The sequence below is a fragment of the Abrus precatorius genome, unplaced genomic scaffold (genome assembly GCF_003935025.1).
Source record: "Abrus precatorius isolate BTA unplaced genomic scaffold, Abrus_2018 Scaffold6, whole genome shotgun sequence".
NCBI classification, from domain to species: Eukaryota; Viridiplantae; Streptophyta; class Magnoliopsida; order Fabales; family Fabaceae; genus Abrus; species Abrus precatorius.
Window position 1 is genome coordinate 768,807 of NW_020874406.1, and position 24,199 is coordinate 793,005.

The window sequence follows — 24,199 nt, forward strand, 5'->3', positions numbered from 1 at the left end:
ACAAAGCTGATTCATGAAGCCCATTAACCCAAAATATTGCCTATAAAAGAAAAGTAAGAGATACAGGTAGAGGGTTGAGTTTTGAATAGAAAATAGCATTTATTGCCTAAACCGGCATCTGACTTTATCATCGGAGTGCCTTTTGCAAGTATCCTCCCCACATCACATAGAGAAGAATTTGAAATATTGACAAGGACGTCACGTGATAAGACAGAAGAAGAGTTAATTGAAGACTATTGTATCCTTAATGGGAACACCATAGTTATTTATTTGGCAAATAGTTTTATGTTTGTTTTCTGCGGATCAATATACTTTCTCAAATGACGTTTTTTGTACAATGTTAAAATGGTTTTTTACTATGATTGCATGTAGTTGCAGTATTAGTATATTTTACTACTTCTACCGCTGTTGTTACTTCCATTATAGATAATTGAAGACTACTGTATCCTTAATAAGAACACCATGGTTATTTATTTGGCAAATAGTTTTATGTTTGTTTTCTGCGGATCGATATACTTTCTCAAATGACATTTTTGGTACAATGTTAAAATGGTTTTTTACTATGATTGCATGATAGTCACAGTATTAGTATATTTTACTACTTCTACCACTGTTGTTACTTCCATTATAGATAATTATAGATAATGTATACATAATATCAATATGATTATAATTTACATGAGAAATGTTATCACGTTGCAGAGGGATCACATTGTACAAGAAGCTAATTTCATCCATTAGTTTACAAATATTGGATTGAGTAGTTTATTGAAGTTTGAAATGGGAGTGAGTTTCATTAACAAAATCACCTTAATTTTACTTTCCTATATCAGTTCTATTTGTTTCCTCTGTAAAAAATGAAAGATTTAAATCGTTGGTCAGTATTGTATTCGGCCAGAGGTTGTGACGACCGAAGCATATGACCCATTATATTTCTTTTTTGTTTTAAGAGGATTGGAATCATAGTATTTTCTACTTTTCTACTCGTAATTTGGTAAGGTATTATATATATTTCTAAATTAAAAAATATTTATGTTTTTTAAAATAAATCATTAATTTTACTCTTTATTAATTTAAAGTTAATAATGATAATTGTCACAGAACATGGAAAAAATTATCTGCATTAATTTTTTTATTAAAAATATAAAAAAGTGTACTGCTAATTTATTATTTATATGATTTTGTAAACAAATTAAAAAGCAGTAAAATTTTAAATTTTATAAAAAATATTACTTAAATTTTTTTATCATATCTTTCCTCTATTACAGTAATTATCTACTTATTATTTGTTATCTTCTATCAAATCAAACAAATATTAATTAAGAATAAATTTGTAAAAAAATACTAATTATTCATTAATTTTGAAATAATTTATTAATGTATATGAAAAATATATACTAAAAATTAATTAATAAATAAATATTTAAATAAATTATAATATTCAATATCATTGCATATTTTTAATGTAATAAATTTTATAATTTTCATAAAATTTATTTAATATATAACAAATGACACAAAATAAAATATAACAATTTTTTTTTAAGATTCAAAATTATTATTACATTGAATTATATGATATTTTGTTATTTTAAATAAAAATTTTATATATCATTGGACACATTGAATATATAATTTTTTTAAACATCCATTAAAAATGATTTATGAAATAATAATAAAAATAAACATAACAAAAAATATTAAAATATATTTAATGTTCTTAACTACCTAAAAATTCAAAAGAAACAAAATTGCTCACCTAGAGTCCACAGAAACATGCTTGAAATGCACGCCACGGGCGTTGATAATGATAACCCGGTGGCTATTAACCGCATACACATCTTTCTAAGATAATTTATCAATATAATATGATTGAAAAAATGAAGGTTACAACGCCTTAGGCCACATAATTGTGCCGCACAAGTTTAAAAAATAAACGTATAATAAATATTCCCTACATTTTAAATAAAAAATATTTATGATTTTAAAAATATTTTTTTTTATTTTAAATAATAAATAAATATAATTATTTTAAGTATTGTATAAATCAGCAGTTAACAAAATTTGTAGCAACAGAACCAACAGTTAATATGGTTAAGAAATCATTTAATAACTTAGGATGCGTTTATTTTTAATTTTAAGTATTTATTATTACTTTCTTATTAATTTTTATAATTATATTAATCATAAAAATATTTTATCTTGAAAAAATAAAAATAATAAAAGACGCATCTGAGTGACGTAACGCGTGACTTCAATTTATTTTACTAATAATGTGCAAATTGTAATTTTCTGCACTTCGAATCTGTCAAAGAGAGGTCAGCTTCTTTGGATCTAATCCAAAATCTATAGTCAATTGGTAGACTTGCAGGAACAAGGGTTGAATCAAATTAAAAAAATAATAATAATAAAACATTTCGTAATTAAACGTTCATTGCAAAGTAGGGACAATAATTCAAACTAGAATCCAGGTTCTTTGCAATTGCGGTCAAGGTCGTTAAAAAATTAATAATAAATAATTTTTTTATATCATAAATTTAAGTTATTACTCACAAAAAAGATTTTTTTAAAATATTCTTTTTTTCCTTAAATTAAGTATATTATTTTTTTCTATTTAAATATTTTATTATTCTCAAATACTATTGCTTAAATTTAGTTAATACAATATTAAATTTAAATTTTTGATACATCTGGTTTGGCTTTCTCAAGGCCTTAGTCTTTTTACTACTAATTCAATGTAATAATTTTTTTGACATATCATATCAAATTTAAATTATATATTATCTACATAAAAAAATTTAATATTATTGTAATCATAATGTTTATTTTTAATTTAATGTTCACACATAATATTGAATTAATAAATATAAGGATCATTTTTAATCCAAATATTTACTTTCAAAAGTCACAATCTTTTAATTTTATTCATGTATTATAAAAGATTATTTATTGTTTTTAACTAAAAATACTTTTATTTTTTTATTTTTTAAATTTATTTAAATTAAAAGATACAACATATTATAATAGATTTCAGACTTCATTCTTAGTTTTCGCAAAAACAAATCATATTTTTCTTCTCATGAAATCATATGCTTTTTTTCACATATTGTAATCATGTTTTAAGCTTTCGTATTAATTAAATTTATATTATTTGTAAATTAACTATTCAATTAAATGACATTTAAATTTATTTAATTGTTGTAATTGGTTGCTAAACTTCATTAATTTATAAATCATTTTAAAAATTAAGTATATTAATTTTTAATAATTTGAAAATTAAAAGATTTGAATATCTAAACTTTGTATATTTTAATTTATTTTATTATCATGAAATAATTTTCACTAATAAAATATTTTTAAATGTTATGTTTATTTAATAAGGAAAATAAAGTTATATTAAAAAGTATTGTAATAATTTAACTTTTTTTTATAAATCACTTGTGCGTATAATGTTAAAAAATAATACAATTATATTTTAAAAGAATTTATTAATTATTATTTTTATTTAATTATCATAATATAATCTTTATGAAGTATTTTACTACTGATGTTTGTTTGAAATTTTAAAAATATTTTGAAAAAGTTGTCATCAATATCAAAGTATTGAGCTAAGTTTTTTATTAAGTCATATTCTTAAGATTGTTGTAAAATTGATTCGAAATAGGTAATCAACAAATTATTTTGAGAGAAACGCTGTCTTCAAAAATTATTTCAGTCTAATATCCTCTTGAATACAAATAAACTTTTCTCAGCTGAAGACCGAAACTCTCAAGAACTAAATATATTTTTATAACTTAAAAAATGAAAAAGAAGAAGTGAAAAAAAGTTGTACTAATTTTTTTTTCCAAAAGAATATATAACCTTACTATCCATACACACGTAAGCGTTACCTGTAATTGTTTCTACACACATAAAATTTTAACTTTGCTATTAGAAGAATAATTAGACTCAATAATTTGCTCAGTATTTTAATGGTGATGACAACTTTTTAAAATAGTTTTAAAATTTTAAACAAATATTAGTAATAATATCATTTTATAAAAATTAAATTAAGATAATTAAATAAAAAATAATTATTAATTTTTTTAAAATATAATTGTCTAATTGTATTATTTTATAATGAATGAAATACTGCTTATTTCTGGACACAATTTCAAAAAAAAAAAAATTGAAAGGATGAGATCAAATTAAATCATGGCCAAAGTATTAAATTAATTTATATTATTTGTAAATTAAATAGTCAACTAAATGAGATTTAAATTTCGTTAATTGTTGCAATCGATTGCTAAATTTCATTAATTTATAAATCATTTTAAAAATTAAGTATATTAATTTTAATAATTTGAAAGTTAAAAGCTTTGAATATATAAATTTTGTATATTTTAATTTATTTTATTATCATGAATAATTTTCACTAATAAAATATTTTTAAATATTATATTTGTTTTATAAGGAAAATAAAGATATATTAAAATGTATTGTAATAATTTACTTTTTTTTTTATAAATCATTCATATATATAATGCATGAAATACTACTTAGTTGTAGATACAATTTGAAAATAAACTAGAAAGGATCATCATCCAATCAAATCATGGCGAAAATATTTGTTATTTAATAGTCCTACACAACTGTCCTTGGTTGAGGGTTTCTTAGACCGAGACTGGACTTAAAAACTAACACTCTAATTTGATTGAAAGGTTCTTGCAAGCAATGGTATACTCAATTCCTTTTCCCAAAGCCCTTTTGGCTTCCAATTGTATTGAAGGGGCGCATGGAAAGTTTGTGCTAGCTACTGCTCAATTATTTTGAAACGCCTAGAATTGTCCCTCTTTTTCACAAACTAGTGTAGCTATAGATAAACAACAACAATAATAATATAATAATTTTATACCATGGTGGAGTCTTACACTAATTAACAATATTCAGATGTGTATAAAGCCAAAGTGTGAGCTGCAAAAGATTAACCTAAATGGAATCTCATTTTCCACAAAGGCAATAATACTGTTGGAAGATACGCTAAACGTATTTTATTTATGTGCAATTGTGGTCCAATTTGGTTAAAGACGACACGTATCCAACTTCTACCTATAACTTCTATGTCTAGGCCAATTTTATTATTATTCTTACCCTCGATCTTATCCAAGGGAATTCAATCCTGTTAATAAATTTTTAACAGCATTGATGCTTAAAGTCAATAGTTAACTATGTATTGTTTACTTATTAATCCCTTTTAATTTAAGATAAATCAACAAATAAAATATTAAAATTCCTTTTAATTAAATCACTTGATTAAATTATGAAGCATGAATTATAATTACACAAATAAATAACAAATACCAACATCGTTTAAGATTACATACACACAATATTTCATTTGAGCTATTAATTTTGGAATTTTTTATTAAATAAATTAAGTTATATAACATCAGTTTAAGTGATAAAGAAATTGTTTTTTCTAAAATAATGTATTTTATTATGTTATCAGTTTTTCTAATTTATGTAAAATTCACATAATAAAAAATAAAAAATAATATTTTTTATTAAAAATTATAATATCTAATAATATTAATACAATAAATTGCATTAAATTTTGTATTTTCTTAATAAAAATATTGACAATTTTTAAAATAAATTCGTTATGTTATTTATATCCCTTTTTTTTTTTTTCTCCTCTGTGAGACCATGTTGAGATCGGTTCTAAAAGCCGTTCGCAAACAATTGCAAATGAGAAGATTTGAACATACATATTCAATTCAGGTTAATTACATCTTGTAACTTTACCAAGTAAATTATTATTATTTTTTATATATCTTAGGACACGATAAACATTGCATAATTTGAACGCTTTTAGGGGAAATAATGTAAGATCAATAATGGGCAATAGATTTTGCAACAAATTAAAGTATAAGAATCATGATTCACTGTGACAATGAAGCTTTTATTGCATTGATGCAACTTGAGCATTGAAAGTGAATACGAGAGTAGACAGATATGTGGAGCGGAATCCAACGGTGATGGGATCTTTGTAACATTTGCGGATAACCGGAGCCGCTCTCACCCATTTCTTTGGAAGCCTGCTTGGGTGTCACCAACCATACCCTGACCGTTACTAACTCAACCATGGTTGTAGAATAATAAAAGCCAACAATGGTTAATTATTAGTTTATGATGCTTGCACCGCACTACGACATATGCACCACGCTTGATCGTCTTTTTATATACCACATCCATATACGCCTTACCTCACTCACTTTCCTTCCTACACATACACAAACGTTGCAGTTCAATTAAAGCCTGTGACGCTTTTCTGTTTAATTTTGAGCGTTACCACAATCTAGTTAAGCCCATCAATATTCCGCAAGATACCATTTAAAGTGTTGAATTAGTTAGGCAATTATCGAAGATGAGCTGCAACGGTTGCCGTGCCCTCCGAAAAGGTTGCAGCGAGGATTGCGTGCTGAGACATTGTCTACAGTGGATAGAGAATCCACAAGCCCAGGCTCACGCCACACTATTTGTCGCCAGGTTCTTTGGCCGTGCCACCCTCATCTCTTTCCTTTCTTCAGTACCCACTAACCAAAGATCTGGTATGCATATATTAAAATTGTTACTAGTATTTAATCTCGCCGATTAATTGCTTGCAAGAGTACATTAAATAAATGCAGTATTGTGTTTTCAGTCTTATAATATGTTATAAAGATGGGGACATGGCATTGGTAGGTATGTTTCGGTCACTTTTGTATGAAGCAGTGGGACGTGCAGTAAATCCAGTGAACGGAGCAGTGGGGCTGCTATGGAGTGGCAAGTGGAACCTCTGCCAGTTGGGGGTTGAGAATGTTCTCCGAGGTGCCGCATTGACTCCACTGCCCCATCACTCATCAAGGAAACTCTTTCCTCATGTCAACGTCGCACAACCTCATACACTCTTGGGAAGCTGTCAGCCACTGATGAATTCGGAGATGACAACCTTGCCAAGTACCACAGGAGACACTGCCTCTCAAACGAAGCTCCTCACTCTTTTCTTCTGACTCTCACCAGTGTTAAATTTTTCAATATTCCTACCCCCCCCCCCCCCCAAGCTAGCTACTATATAAATATTTTCCACGTTCCTTTTCTCTTTTACGTCTTGTTTTTCTCTCCATTCGCCCTTGTCCTCCATGATTCATGACTATAATGAGATGAGTTGTAGTTAAACTGTTATAGAATCCATATTAAAACATCGCAAATTGTATAAATTTCTCTTGGTCAGAAATTTTAATGTATTTTTTTATAATATTAATTAAGCTACAATAAAATTGGCGTGAGGATGATGGCAATGAAAATGAAGTTGTTATTATTATATGTCAAAGTTCATATCATCGTGACGTAATTAAGAGTAATCTTTAAAAAAATTAGTAAATCTAAATTTGTGTTTCAGTCAGCATTCGAAATCGTTACCCTTTTCTGCCTTTGAATATGGTATGCATGTACAATTAATAAAATTCTTTTGACAAAAAATTGATATCTTGAAATATAACCAACATGATGTTCAAATTGGTTGCGATGTTTTTCGAGCGCAGTTACTTATGAAAGTATTCGTTTACCCTCGTCTGAAGTTTGAACCCTGCTTAGTTGGTAATGGTTCAGGAAAAAAAACTAGCAATACACTTTTAATTATTGAATAAAATTTATTAAGAAGTATAAAAATACCGAAAAACAATTGAATTAATTAATAATTAAGAATATATTAAAAAAATATATTATAAAATGTATGGCCAATGGTTCGTTCGTAGCGCTTAAAAAATCTATGTTGGCCCAACAACTAGGTTTAAATGGGATGATCGATCACTAAGTTTGCTTGACATCTGCATCTCTTTGTCGAAATTATAGTATATGGCAACGAGAAAAGTGTGTGATGCACACAGACTTCTCACTGGCCATTGAGTTCTTTTAAGAGGTACTGCATCAATCTTTGCCTATTGTTTGGGAAAAATAAAAATTTATCAGAGTTATAAAGTTAGTGTACGAAGAAAAGCTTTCAGTTTATTGGAAGTAGTTATTTTAGTAAAAAAAAAACATAAGAAATATATGATTATGGCTGTTTAATAACCCAAGTTTGTAGTTCAATTACAATATTATATCACATGGCCTTCGTAGTATTTCTCATTTTTTATAAGTTTTTACGAAGAGACGGTAATCAGAGAAAACATTGATTTTTTAGTAAATTATGAAAAAATAGATGATTAAATAAATTTGACTTTTAGTCAAAATTGACATTTCGAGAAGAATTTATCACAGGTTTTTTAATAAAAAATTATTGATGAAAAACTTGGGGCTCAAAAGTGCCAAAAATTTGTTGAAAGGACGTATTTTAGTATATTTTTAAAATAAGTGGAAAGTTACTTCATCAAAGAGAATTGAAGTGTTTCAAGTTTAGAAATATCTAAGTTCAAATTATATAGGGATATCAGAAAGTGAGAAATTTATATACTTAAAAGTTACTTCGTCAAAGAGAGTTGAATTGTTTCAAAGTTTAGAAATATCTAGTTCAAATGACAAAGGTATAATAGAAAGTAGTGGATTTATCTTGAAAGAATCTAAATTCATTGAGAGTAGTTACTATAGCATATGAAGATCAAGACACGTGAGAAAAATTGTGGATAACATGCAAAGACAGTTATGAGAACATGATTTAAGTAGTTGTATTTTTAGAATAACATGTTTTAAGTAGTTAATTCAAATTCTAACTATGTATAGATTTTTAATTCCTTCTTTAGGGGTTATAACTTTTATACAAATGTTCACACTTACTAAAATCTCTAAAGCACCAAAGTTTTACACACTAGTTAGACTCCACCACTAAAAAATTAACATTTCAATGTTTTATTATCTTTGGAAGTTGTATGTTTACGTTCATCATTTATTTTAATTCAATTCCAATTCAATTGTTTTACTTTAGTCTTTTTCTGCTTTCTTTTATTATTATTATTATTATTATTATTAATTTTATTTTTTGTGTTTCTTCTTCTACTTATTTCTATTTATATTTTACTCTTTTTATGACGTTAAATTAATAATTACGTTAAGAACACACTATAAAGAAACCGTAAAAGCAGATCTAAAATTCAATTATAATTAAATGACTCTTAAATTTATTTGTTTACTTGCTAAAATTCACTAAAAATAAATTGGCACGTCTAGTAAGACATTTGAATTAGTGTGTTATTTGGTATCTTGATGTATACTATTGTTACTTTTAGTGTATTTTATTACGTAATGAACATCGTGTCATAGCTAATAATAATAATAATAATAATAATAATAGAAGCAATAATTCTAGTAATGGTAATTTAAGAATCTAAAACAAGGGTAATAATGTTACTCCAAAAAATAACAATCGCAATGTTAATATTGCAATAGGCATAATACCAATAGTGACACTACCAACACCCTAATCATCGGTAGTTAGCCAATTAATAGTTAGTTTACTCAATTCTAATGTAGGAACTAGTCAAAGCCCTGGGCAAGACCATTATTATGGTTTGTCTCCTAAATATGTCTCACCAATTCTAAGAACTCATCAAATGACTTATGCTAATCCAATAATGATGATTGTGTCACCTAAAGACCAAATCATTCCACTGAGAATGAATTTGAGTGGCAACATGTGTAGGACCCAATTAAGAGCTTTAGGGACTTCAAGTAGGAATTCAGTCTCTACCAATTTCTTTTCGAACATTGCCTTACAATTTTTAAAGTAGCAAATGGATGAGATTAACCACGAAATGGTCATGTTAACACATCAAATGACTATTATGATTAATCTAATAATTGAAACAACCAATACTAATTATCAAGCATTGACCACACAAATGTATCGAACTATTGATGTTTATAAGACACCTCAAGACCCTGCAGGGCAAGAGCTGAATTTTGTCCAAAATCCTAACCAAAATGGTCAGTGTCAGACCAAAATGGTCCAAGACCAGTAAAAAATAACCCCTATGTTGAGCAACATGTAGTTATTGCTTGAAATTAAAATGATCTAGTGTTAGAGTGAATTTGATAAAATAATGTAAGGGACATGATCTTAAGCATAATCTTAATTATCATAATCATAACCATTAAAATATTATTAATATTGTTGAGTAAGTGTTGAATCTACACGACTTTGATGTAGGATATGTTAATAGACCTTATTTTGTCTAGACATTTTCTTAGATGATCTTGCAAGTCAAATTATCTCAGGGATGGAAAGTCCCTAAATTCTCCAAATTTGCTAGAAGATATGGAGAATTCACTATTGAACACATAGCAAGATATTTGATAGAATGTGGGGATTTAGCTAGGAATGAAGATTTAAAATTAAAGTATTTTTCTATTTCATTAACAAAAGGTGCGTTTACTTAGTTCACCACATTACCCCCAAATTCAATTCATATATGGAATCAATTAGAAATAAAATTTCACAAACAATTATTCTATGGTGAAACTAAAGTCCAATCTAATCAACCTAATTAATGTTAACATAATGCATAATGAATCTATTGATTACTATCTGAGCAAATTTAGGCAAATGAGAGCAAGTGATAGGTTGATTTTGCATTTTAGTAAAGTATGGAACTGGAGTGAATAACCAAGAAGGAAACCATAAGGTGGCCATTGAACTCCTTGAGTGATAAGGCCAATATGTAGATATTTGTTAGTCAATGATGTCATTAGTTCTACCAATTATATAGGTGCAGTGGTTGTTGATTTGAAGAGATTACTTTAGCAGTTCTTTTGCCTAAAATTTGTAGCATTTCCATGATCTTGAGCATTTGCTCCTTTAGACTATTCACTTCATCTTTCAACTTCTTGTTCTTTTGTTCTAGCTCATCTATGATTTTAGCTCAGGAACAAGTGTGATAAGGGTGTCGAGGATACACCTTGAAGTTTTATTAATTTGTTTTTTTGTAAAAAGAAAGAAAATAAAAATATTGTTAATCTAAGTTAAGTTTTAAATAGTTTAGCCATTATTTTTATTGTGTAAGAACCATAACGCTTTTTGAAGACTTGTTTAATATGTGGTAGTGGAACCACAAGTATGAAAATGGGACAAAGGGATATGTTGTTCTTGACATAAGTAACAAAGAGATTTTTATTTTTAGAAATGTCCACTTTCATGAAATGATATTCTCTTTCAAACAAACAGTCCACAAATTCCATCCATAAATCCAAATACAAATTGCCCATCTACACTACCCCTAACCCAAAACACTTCTCCTAACCGCACCACTCCAACACTTCTTGATAGATCCACCATCTCCTTAGAACCAAACCCTCTCACGACACCTCTCCAACCATTTCATCCCTTTCACCTCTAAACCCAAAATCTCCAACCTCTGACACTCCTCAAAATCCCTTCTCACTGATTCCTTCTTCTTCTTCCCTTAACTCACAACCACCTGACAATCCTCCTCCACCTCATCACTCAACTCAACTTAGCCAACCACCTTTCTATTTCACTGATTACAAGTCTGATCTCCCTTCTCTTAAATCCGCACAATCATCCTCAACGTACTATTATCTAAAGGTGTAGATTACTTTGAAACCTTCTCACCTGTTGTAAAGATGACAACAATTCGTGTGGTTCTTGCCCTTGCTTCTATCTATCGTTGGACTCTTCAACAACTTGATGTAAGTAATGTGTTTCTTCATGGGGACCTATCTGAAGATGTTCACATGGTGATTCTGCCGGGATTACATGGGTACAATTCTTCTTAGAGTTGCAAACTTCAAAAATCCATTTACAAGTTGAAGCAAGCAAGTCACAAATTGTATAAGAAATTATCTAATTTACTCTTAAACTATAGATACCATCATTCTTATACTAATCACTGCTTTTTCATTAAAATCATCATTCTAAATTTACTGCTCTTATTATTTATGTTGATGATATTGTTCTGACTAATAATTTTGTTTGAGAAATCAGTAACATCAAAAACATTCTCCACTCTAATTTTCATATCAAGGAATTAAGGACATTGAAATATTTTTTGGGAATTGAGGTAGCATACTCTAAACAAGGAATTTCTCTGTGTCAATAGAAGTATTGCCTTGATCTTCTTAAGGATTCCAAGATGGTTGCCTGCTAACCTCCTTTACGTCCATGGATAGCTCTCTTCGCCACCATGCTGACTCCTCTAGTTCCCTTCTTGATCCTCTCCTGTGTCAAAGGTTGGTTGGACGCTTAATCTACATCACTAGCACTCGGTCTAATGTAGCATTCACCACACAACAGTTAAGTCAATTCATGTTCAAACCCACTAAGGCACATCACAATGCTGCTTTCAAAGTCCTTCATCACCTTAAAAGTTGTCCCAAAAAAGGCTTGGTATTTCCCAAAACTTGTAGCACTCAAATCCGCAATTTTAGTGATGCAGATTAGGCAACTTGTGTGAACTCTCGCCGCTCCATCAACGGATACTGTTTCTTCATTGGAAATTCTCTTGTCTCAGGGAAAATGAAGAAGCAAAATATATTCTCTCATTCCTCTTCAAAAGTCAAATATTGAGCTTTGGCATTCGCCACATGTGAATTACAATGGCTCACTTTTCTTCTCAAGGATTTGCGAATTGCTAGTTCAACACAATCCCTCCTATACTGTGATAATCAAAGTGCTTTACACATTGCGGCCAATCCTATATTCCATGAGCGAACTAAGCACTTGGACATTGATTGTCACCTTGTTAGAGAAAAATCCCAAGCTAGTCTCATGCCGCTACTCTCGGTTTCCTCTTCTAATCAACTGGCAGATATCTTCACCAAAGCTCTTCTCTCTTTAGTATCAATTTATCCAAACTGAAGTTAGTTGACATCTTCCTACCTCCAGCTTGTGAGGAACTAATAGAGGAAGAAGAATATATCCAAGTTTAAACACAACATAGTACAATACACACATTCTAGAAACCATGAGTTGTAAATTGTTCAGAAATATACTATTTTTTTCTCATTATTCCTTCTTATCCTTTTAGGTCATTCATTTTATTTTATTTTATATATAAGTTGTAATCATTGCCCTGCTGTAATAAAAATATACACCAACCTTTCTCTTTATTTTCCTTTTATATCCTTTGTTTGTTAATTATTTTATGACTGAATGTAAGAGTATGAGATCGCATCTCTCAAATGTCTTGGGTACAAAGAATACTACTATTTTAGCCTACAATGAAACCCAAAATGCATTAACAATAGCGTGCAAAAACATTGGAGACATACCAACCTTTAGGGTCATGTCAAAAGGTTGAGGACAAGTAATCATGCATTACAATGTTATAGATAAAAGTAGTAGCGAGTGACCAATTTCATGCTATTTAGTCCATCCAAGAAATACATAATGAGTTTAATCATGTTAGTCAATTTGCATTCTGCAACCTCTAGCATATTTCTTTGAAAATGAGGCATAAAAAATTCCTTGAGCTTCTCAAATTATAGTTTGGTAAGTCATTCCAAAGTATATTATATATAATGTTAAAAGTATACCTCATTAATCTAACTTATTCCACAAAACACTACTGCATATAAGCATTCAGTTTGGCAGAATTAATATTTTAAAATGATAATTCAAGATATTGATAACAAGTAACGATAACTTTAATATAAAGTTGAATGCAGAGTGTGACTTGACATTTTTAGCCATACCATCTACATATTCAATGGTTCTTGTTGACAAGGGTGAATCTGGTTCCTGCAAAACTTGGCAGAAACTACACTTCAACTCGGCTTGCAGTTACAGCTCAACTCAGTGACAGTGCTATCCTGTGCCACTAATAGGAGTGGTCTTGCTAATCGTTTCTGAACCTAAGAATGGCCCTGATTTTCTTATTTGTCTAATTTCTTCGTGCTCCAGAATGTTCTGATATAACATTCTGGAGTCATAGAGGCTTCAATTTTATTCATAAAAGGTTGTAATTGCACACCGAAAGTTCATAACATTATACATTTTTTTTGGGCAAATATTGTTCTTAGATGAAGGTTTGGAACTTTTCTTCTCTTCAAAAGAAGTCATATGTCAGCATAGCAAAAGATGTGTACATTGGGAGCCTATTCATATTACAATCCTAACTCAATTCTAAAATAATTGGAAAATATCATCCTATCACACAACGTTTCTCATAAAATGCGAAAATTTCGTTTCCATACTTATTCAAACACTCCATAAGTTAATGTTAATGCAAAATAATGTTGTATCACTACTTTGATGGTTTAGTGTGTAGATTATATTTACTCAAAAATCTTAGTCAAGAGTTAATTTCTCATTTATACTCTAGTATATTTGATTGTCCCCCTTGATTCAGGTACTCTTGCCTGAATATAATTTCTTTCACTGAACTTATATTCATCTGAGTCTCAAAGAATGTCCAAATCAAATAAAGTAGTAGAGGTTGAGTTTGGTTTTTGTAACTCAATCCAAACCGAGTTTGTATTTGCATTTCTTGATATCACAGTTTTGAATCCGATCATATTCAAAAGTCAGTTGTATATCATGCTAAATGCTTGTGGATTATGAATCCAGCAAATCCAACCGACCCAAAAATTGTATGTCTTTACATCCGACCATGCACACACTTGACTCGTATTGACATTATTAACTTATATATAACAGTAAAGATTGAGACTATTTAAGATTTATATATATATATAGATAGATAGATAGATTTTATACCCTTTTGCATATGTAATAATTATCATCTTTAATATTAGATTAAGGGTTTTGTTAATTTCAATAAGTAGTTAATAATAATAAAATTTTATTAAAAAATATATATTTATTGTATTTTTATAACTTTAATATAATAATTATATACTTTTTTTCATAAAAAGAAATTATTTGTAGATGCCTATATTCAACTTTAAGTGGATGCTAAATATCAGAAAATAAGAGTTTATAGAAAATTACAGAAATATGAAAAGGTACCAAAAAGTAGAATATATTAAAAATATTTATTAGTTTAATAAAATATAAAAAATATATATTATTAATAAATTAAAATATATACCAATATTTTTTTAATATATATTATTAATTCTTGTAAAAATGAAATGAGTTAGAATACTCTTTGTACTCATTTTATTTTTAGTCAAATATTAATGCTTAACCAAAAAATATATATATGTGAAAATATGATATTATATTAGTTATTATAAAATTTAAATTTTTTTAATATAATAATTTAATAATGATATAAAAATATTTATAATATATTTTTATCAGATTTATAATCCAATAAATATAATTAAATTTTAAATAAATATATATTAATTTTTTGAAAATTCAATCCATACCCACCCCTAATCCTTATCATCGACACTACCAATCAAACCACTAAGTCACCAAATTCACTGCCATCTGCTACTATTAATTCCCACACCACAAGTCTGTTGTCTCGCAGCTCCCGCACCTCCACTATTATCTCGTTACTAAACAAGCTAGAATTGAAGTATGAAATGATTCGCATTGTTTTAACTTTAAATTGTGATATTAAAATCCAAAAAAGAAACACTACAATAATTTAGAAGTGAAAATTATAAAATTTAAAACTGATTTCAGTTTTTAAAATTTTCAAAACTTAGAATTAACAAACATACCGAATAGGACCTTAGCCTTCAAAGTTTTCTCCGCCCGCTGGAATTTCACTTCGGTATCTCCATAAAAAAAAAAAAAAAAAAGTACCCTTCTAATGGTGTGTATAAAAAGTGAAAATTAAATTACAAACGTCAAATTAAATTCAAAGCTTTTATTATTCAATATGACAAACAATTTTAAGGAGTTACAAATTAGCAATGATAAAATAAATTTTCCCACTTTCTATAGCAAAAATATGAAACAACTTTCGATTCTAAAATAGTTAAAGCAGCAAGCCTACGCTAACAATCAAAAGTAAAGCAGTGGATGGCATAGAAGAACTGTCCAACAGAGACCTAATTATGAAACACAGTGATAAACCAAAAGGCCAACAAAAACAACGATGGATTGATTCAATTTATAAAAGATTTGCATAATCATAAATGGATCACAGAGAAAGATGTAGATCGCTCAAACCAATTATATAAAAAACAAATATTCTTAGTTCCACAAGACAGGTCTGATAATTAACTTAGCTAAATGCCACAAATATTCTCAAGTTCTTCGACGAAGAAAATCATCCCCACGTCATCAACCGCCTAATGCCAGAATCTAAACCCGGGAGGGGCAGGTGGACACTAGTCCTTCAGCGATACTGCAACACAAAAAGAAAAAAACATTTGTATGAAAACCCATTCTAAAATAATTGAAAACAAGTAGAAATCTACACAGAAAAGTATATTCAAATGTTTACCTTAATGAAGCCAATTTCCTTGGCATTGCTACGGAAGCACTGCCTGCAGCACATAAGGCCGTACTTCCTGATCAATCCATGAGGGTTCCCACACACACGGCTGCAGACAGGACAGAACAGTAAACACATTCACTATCAATAAATATCGTCAAAATAAAATCAAACCATAAAATGTACAATTATATGACAAAGTAGTATGGCAATCCGACATTAACTAAATCAAACATATGTTTCCAGAAAACATTTAAATTGCAACGGTCAAAATTTCGAAAACAAGTCAAATTCCCGTTTCATACGCAAATGTAACCCTCCATTGTGGAATTGTGTCGACTTATTTGATTGAAACTCAGACAAAGCAAAATAAAAGAAGACAATCGATATAGAAAGATTCAAGAAAAAGAGCTCATCATAAAATCATTAAAGTACTTTGTTTAAAATTATTAAACCAGAACAAAAGAAAATATAGGACAGGTGGTATGCAAGCTTCTTCAAATCTAATTAATGAGGAAAATACTTGTAATCAGAAATACACAGCGACGGATCTCATATGGGGTCAAAGGAAAGGCTTCAAACTGAAAAGACTGAAAAGAAAAATCCCTAAAATAGAATCGCAACATGAAGGAACTTGAGGAGAAAGGATCAACTCTGTCAATTGTCAACTTGAATGAGCATTTGGGGAAGAGGAGTTAGTTACATACCAGGCGCGAGAACCAGGTCCATAGTTCTTGGGATGAGAGTTCCACACATTGGAGTGCCCCATGATTCCGATTTGCGCAGAAGAAATTGAGAAGAATCCCAAAACCCTAGCTTCGCTCGCAGTGGCGGAAAACTGTAGACTAGTTCCGCTATCACAACATATATAGCAGTCAAAAACCCTAGAGCGTCTTCTGTTTTTTCAGGGATGCTAGGGCGTGTTTGGTTTCTGTTATGTTATCGATAACAGTTTCCTTTTTTTTTTTTTTTTTTCTCTTCAATAACCGTTCCATTTTACTTTTTAAGAGTTTCCATTAATTTTTTTAGTTTAAAAAAAATAATTTCTATTGTGCTTTCAAAGATTAAGATAAGGTTTTATATAAATAATCATAATTATTAATATTATATTAAATATGTATAATAAATAATAAAAATTAGTAATCTATCTTAAAAAATATAAATATTTTTAAATTTTTAAGATTTTAAAATAATTATAACTATTAATTTAAAAAAATATAAAATTTCTTCTTAAATTTAGGAACATGGCAATAAATTTTTTTAATATTTATTATTAATATAATTATAATTTTAATAAATAATGTTGAAAATTTTATAATTTTTTAATAAAAAATAAAAAGGTTAAATATATAAAATAAAATAAAATTTATAGTTCAACCTAATTCCTTCTCAAACTTATATTTTGGATATTGCATTTTAACTTACATTTTAAATTAATAAATTTAAATTTTACTTTTAAATAAATTAGTTATATTTTTTCCTTTTAATTATATTATATTTAAATTATTATATGTTTTCATTATTATAATAATTGTACATATTTAATTAAATTGACTACTTAAATCGAAAAAGATTAATACCAATAAAAAAAAATACTTGGGGTCTAAAAAAATTTTAATTAAATTAAACCCAATATTTATATCTTATAATTGTGAACTTTATATTTTTTAAGTAATTTATATGGTGACTTAAAGATTAAGGAGACATTGTATGTCATTTTACATGTGTAATAATCATTATTATTAGTATTATATTAAATATGTATAATAGATAATAGAGGTTAGTGGTCCATCGTAAAAAGATATGATAAATGTCTTTTGAATTTTTAAGATATTAAAGTAATCATAATAATTAATTTAAGAAGACTACAAAATACTCTTTCAAGTTTACTGACACTGCAACAATAATTTAGCTTTTTTATTTAAATAATATAAATTAAAAAATTAATTATTAATTTATTATCTTTTAAACTATTTTCCTGTTTAGTGTGAATTTGTTAATGTGACATTAAGTTCACCAAAATAGTTGGTGAAAATGTTGAATTTTTATTTTCTTTAAAAATATATTTCACCACCAAGAAATGCAAAATATCTAGAATGTTTTCATGTGTCAGCATCTGCGTAATTTTGCAATATAATTGGCAAAATTAGAAGACAGTTACAGTGCAAAACTTTCAGATGTTGAAATATGTCAAAATCTAGTTAAGTTTTGTAAAAAAATGGTATAACTTGCAGGGAGTTGACATGCAACACTTTTTTGCAATAATGCACAAATAATATGGTGAAACTTTTAAGTAAATGCTCCAAACTCTTGCACTATATATTTCAATGACCAACATCTTTTATTTCACCTTTGAGTTAATTTATTTTATAATTTGTTTATAATTTAATTTAAAAGTATGGATTTAATTATTGTTAAATTATTTTTAATTAATTAATTTGATTTAGTGAATGATTATTTTTTTCTATTTTTATTTTAGAAAATAAATAAATATTAAATATTTTTTATTTGTAAAAATGAAGGATGAGTGGAATTATCGTTATTATATATTGTAATGGTCTCTATGAAGGAAATGAAGGAGTGAGTTTTAAAGGAAGTAAGAAAGTGATTAAGATAAAACAAGGAATAAGTTTTGAAGCCTTTAAAAGAAAAATTTATTTGAAACTTAATCTTAATCATAATCAAGTTATTTCTAGTTAATTTCATGTTTTTTAATTGATGAAAATATTAGATAGTATACAACTTTAGATATATGTGATAATGAATATATTAATTACATGATAAGTGTATTTCAACAAGAAGCTGGTAGATATGTTATTGAGTTATGTATGAATATTGTTGTTTGTAAAAGTTTATCCGTGTAGTGGCAATGATAAATTTAAATTTATTAATTTCACAGCAAAATGATGGCAATCTTATGAATTGTGATTACTATCAATTTAAAGTTGAAATTTAGAAATTATTTTATTAATATATTTATTTGTTAGAATTAAAAGTTATGAATTTGTGGCAATAAAGAAATTAGGAATAATGTTAATGAAGATAATCAAGACTTAGATTATAATAATAATAGTGATGGAGATGACGAAGGAAAAATTTTATTAGATAGTTTTTCTTCTACTGGTGTTGAAGGCGAGTTTGATTCCAACTTAAATATATAACAAGAAGAAATAGTAGGAAGTAATGTGAAATAATTTTAAAATTTGTTGTTTTTAATTAATTATGTTAATAGTAATGTTAAAGATTTTTGCAAAATATAATGTAGGAGAGACTGTAATTTCTTTTTGGAATGTAACTTCACACTATAAGTATATTAATTAGGAATATCTTGATCAAGAGATGAATGAAGAACATTTTCAAGAAGTCAATTCATGGGTTGAAAGAGATCCTTTATTCATTGGCTTATTATTTGATGGTAAAGAAGATGTGAAAAATGTATTAAAATATTACATAATGAAGATTCTTCAAAGTTATTTTGTAGCTGAGTCTAAACCAACATGTTTGTATGTGAAATGCTTGAATTGTAACGTCTTCAATTTCTTATTTCAAAATAAATAAATTTTATAGCAAAAGAGAAAAATAGAAGAACTTTTATTCTATTTTATAAATTTAAGGATTGAATAAAAAAAAAACTCACATTCCTTTTATGAAAATTTTATAAGATTCTAAAGTATTTAAAACTTTAAAGGAATAAATTCGAGACTTTAAAGTAATAAATAAAACTTAAATTTACATCTGACACATTATCTGGTTCACGTGGTATACATATAAGGTCAGAATATCATTAAGAACATCTCCAAAAGTATTTATTACAACAGAATTTGAACTCAATAAACCATATTAGGGCTCATTAGCCATCACCCAAAGTCGTCTACTCTCCCAAATTTTTAACATAGCACTGAATTTGGCTGACTAATTTTTCTTAGTCTTTCCTCTAAGCGTAAGGTCATGTAGCTGGTCAAGTTGGTAAGGGACTCTAGGTATATGTTGAATCATACCAAATTGACGCATCGCTCGATTAGGTTAGTGTCACTCATAAACTTGAAAACATATCAGTGGCACCACTACCCTCTATAAGTCCATACTGTCTCTATAAATAGGTGGCAACATATTAATGAACTCCACACTATATGGCACCCATACAATCTGTATCATGACATAAAAAGATGATTAATAAAAAAAAAAATACTAATCACTGTAATAAAGCAATAATAATATTTAAATTTAAATAACTATTTCAGTATAAAAATATGTATTACGTCATCACTTGTTAGACGATCAAATATATATTTGTAGTACTAGACATCCTTCTTCCCTTTCCTTATAGCCTATGATAACTATTTGCAAGTAATTTTTTAATACAAATATTAAGTATTGAACAACATTAAATATAATCTATGTGTAGAAAAACAATAACAACTTACCTCACACCATAGGGAAGATAGGGACATGTATGGGGGATTACTAGGTGCTAGATGAGGAAATATATCCCAAGCCCACATCACAATCAACGCAGCAAGTCCTCTAATAACAACATTGTCACTGTTGGTAGCCATGCATAGCTCTCGATAAAAATAACTTAGAATTGCAAAACTCCAACTATATTGATCAGTCAATTCAAAATCATCAAGTAAAGACAAGTACCTCACAAATACCCTACTACTAGAGTGATCAAGAAGCATGAACCCTTCAATGATCCTTAATATATATGCCCTAGCAAATGAAGTAATTTGCTATACTCTGATTATGCATCGCAATATGAGTGAAGTGCTCATCCAACTAGCTTATCTTCAAGAAACTTCCTACAAAAGTATCTGGACCTGGTTTGATACCTAGGTTGTCTTCAATAATTTGTGCCCAATCACCTATAGTGGGTGCTATAATCGGTCTCTCATCTCTGTTTAGTCTTAACAGAATAGCAACATCCTGAAGAGTAATAATACACTCTCCAAGGAACAAGTGGAAGGTGTGCGTCTTAGGTCTCCATCTCTCAACTAATGTAGTAATCAATCCCATATCCAAGGGAAACAGAGATAAGTTAGCCACTTTAATAAAATTGGCTAACTCCAAATGCAAAATAATTTCCTAAGGAACACCCTTTAATCCACTAAGAATATTTTGACTCATCCTCACTCTCAATATCAGGTGATCACGTCTATCCCAAATATGTTCAAAGACATTAATACTCTAAAACTGAAAAAGTGATGATGATGTCGTGAATTAATAATCCTACTTTGTTGTGAAGATGATGTCATCTATACTAAAAAAGAAAAACATGTAATTACAAATATCAACATCATTATTAATAGTTTATATTTTTCTAACATAATTAATAATAAATATATATATATATATATATATATATATATAAACTTTATTATAATAGTTAAAGAAGTTTATAGACAAATTATTATCACATCATAATAACAAATTTAAATTTATAATTATATTATTTATGCAAATATCAATATAAAAAATCTTGTTTTATAATTCTATACAAATTATTAGTATTTCTTAAATAAAAATATCAAAGTGCTAACCTTATTACAATACAAATTTGAAATTATTTAAATGTAATAACATAATTAAACAAAATTTTATTTATTTTTATGTACAAATCATGACCACATTTAAAAGAATTCAAAGTGTTAACATAATTATATATAACATTTTTAAATTGACTATAAAATTATAATCACATCATAATTAAAAAAAACTAACAAAATTAACTAACATTATATATAAAAAATAATAATTTATATACAAATTTAAATTACATCTTAACTAAAAACATTTAAATCACTAACATAATTAAGCATAATAATATTTTTTATTACATACTAATTATGATTACATTAAATAAAAAATTAAATTAGTAACATAATACTAGAAAAATTTTTTATATTTATGTACAAATTAGTATTAATTCTTCATTAAAAAAGTCTAAATTACTAAACTAATTACAATACATAATTTAACTCCATTAATTTTAATAATATAATTAAACAAAATCTTATTTAGATTTATATGCAAATCATGACCACATTTTAAAAAAAATTCAAAGTACTAACATAATTAAATATAAAATTTTTAAATTTACTATAAAATTATAATTAAATCATAATTAAAAAAATTTAAATCACTAACATAATTAAGCATAATAATTTTTCATTACATACCAATTATGATTACATTGAATTAAAAAAAATCAAATACTAAATTTTTTTTTTTATATTTACATACAAATCCCTATTAATTCTTCATTAAAAAAAAGTCTAAATTAGTAACCTAATTACAATACAGAATTTAGCTTTATTAATTTATATTACATCTTAATTAAACAAAATCTTATTTAGATTTATATATAAATCATGACCACATTTTAGGATAACTGATATAAAGATTGACTTCTAACTTTAAATAATATAGATATGACATTTAATCATAATAAAATAATATCTTTTGTTTAAGACAATTTAAACTTACTTTCTGAAAATGATGATTTAAATCGTACAGTGGATTATTATATCTTTCTTTATCTTGTTGAGCTATAAATCTATGGATGACTATGAATTTTAATGTAAATCTTAGAAGTTTATTAAGATAGTTAAACAATTAGGAGAAAATGTAAGCCTAAAATATCTAGAACAAAAAATTAAAAATTTATTGGGCATAATTGGGGAGGTTTATGAGTTAGATATAAATAATGACTTCTTACTTGTTAGATTTTTAAATATAATTAATTATAAAATAACCTTGTTTGAAGGACCTTAGTTAGTTGTAGATCACTACCTTCTTATCTAAAGATGCAAACCATTTTTAGGATCATGAATTAGTTCTTTAGAAAGGTAGTTGATTGGGTTAAAATTTTAGACCTGCCTATAGAATTATATAATGAGAAGTTTTTTGGGCAAATTAGGTCAACATTAGAAACAATGCTTAAAATTGACTCTTACACATCTATCTAATTTAACAGTAGGTTTGCTAGAATTTTTATTAAAGTCAATATTAGAAGGAAGTTTATACCTTCATTTAGAGTTCTGGGTCAATTTTTTAGTATTGAGTAAAAATATTGCATCTAATGTATTTCTCTTATTGTAAGTAAGGCCAAATTGATAGTTGCCCCAAGAGTAAACAAGAGAGAAGAATTGAGACCTTGAATAATAGTGAAGAAATTAAATCTGATTATATGAAAGTGAATGAGAATCCATTAAATACTAACGAGGTTGATGATTATGGGTCTTGAATATTGGTTAAAAGACCCCAAAAGAAAAGACTAAGTCAGAACAAGTTTTGAAGATGTATAATAATGGGTTTTCACTCAATGAAAGAGTTCAAGGTCAATTTAGTTAAGAAATATATGAAACTAAAGCCTCACCCTTAAATGTAGTTAGAATGATAACCAATAATTGTATTATAAAACTTTGCAATTTCAATCTTATAAGACAAGTCATAAATTTCAATTAAATAATAAGAAATTTGGAACTTCAAAATCTTTAAATTTAGGACCCACCCATCTATTTACATTCCTATGGTTAAATTTAGAAAATCAGTGGCAAAGGATAATTTGAATAAGGAAATTTCCCTAACTAGTATTAATGTAGAGGAGAAAAAGAGTAATGAAAGGGATGACACTCAGTTAACTTATCCTGCTTTGTTCGCTTCTCCAACACCTATGTATATTGACTCCTGTACTCCTATTGCTAGGCCAGCTCCCGCATCTGTGCCATTTCCCTTTATGACTCCTACTTCTCTACCTGTGCCAATGGAGAGGGATGTCTATGTGGTGAAATCCTCCATTAGGTATACTACCATGCCATTTTACATGCACCTTGCATACCCATCTACCTTAGTCCCACCTACTG

At 27.6% G+C, this 24,199-nt stretch overlaps 2 protein-coding genes across 2 annotated transcripts; one reads left to right on the forward strand and one right to left on the reverse strand.

Annotated features, from left to right (window-relative positions):
- The first annotated feature begins 6,307 nt into the window (after window positions 1-6,307).
- LOC113869219 (LOB domain-containing protein 38-like) lies at window positions 6,308-7,031 on the forward strand. Its single transcript, XM_027505440.1, has 2 exons — window positions 6,308-6,590; window positions 6,724-7,031. Exons 1-2 carry the CDS (start codon window positions 6,407-6,409, stop codon window positions 7,029-7,031), a joined length of 492 nt encoding a protein of 163 aa, XP_027361241.1. The 5' UTR covers window positions 6,308-6,406.
- An 8,969-nt stretch (window positions 7,032-16,000) lies between these two features.
- On the reverse strand, window positions 16,001-17,249 carry LOC113869858 (40S ribosomal protein S29). Its single transcript, XM_027506358.1, has 3 exons — window positions 17,042-17,249; window positions 16,344-16,443; window positions 16,001-16,244 (listed from the first exon to the last, which is right to left on the reverse strand). The coding sequence occupies exons 1-3, from the start codon at window positions 17,101-17,103 to the stop codon at window positions 16,236-16,238; spliced, it is 171 nt and encodes a 56-aa protein (XP_027362159.1). The 5' UTR covers window positions 17,104-17,249; the 3' UTR covers window positions 16,001-16,235.
- Window positions 17,250-24,199: the final 6,950 nt, after the last annotated feature.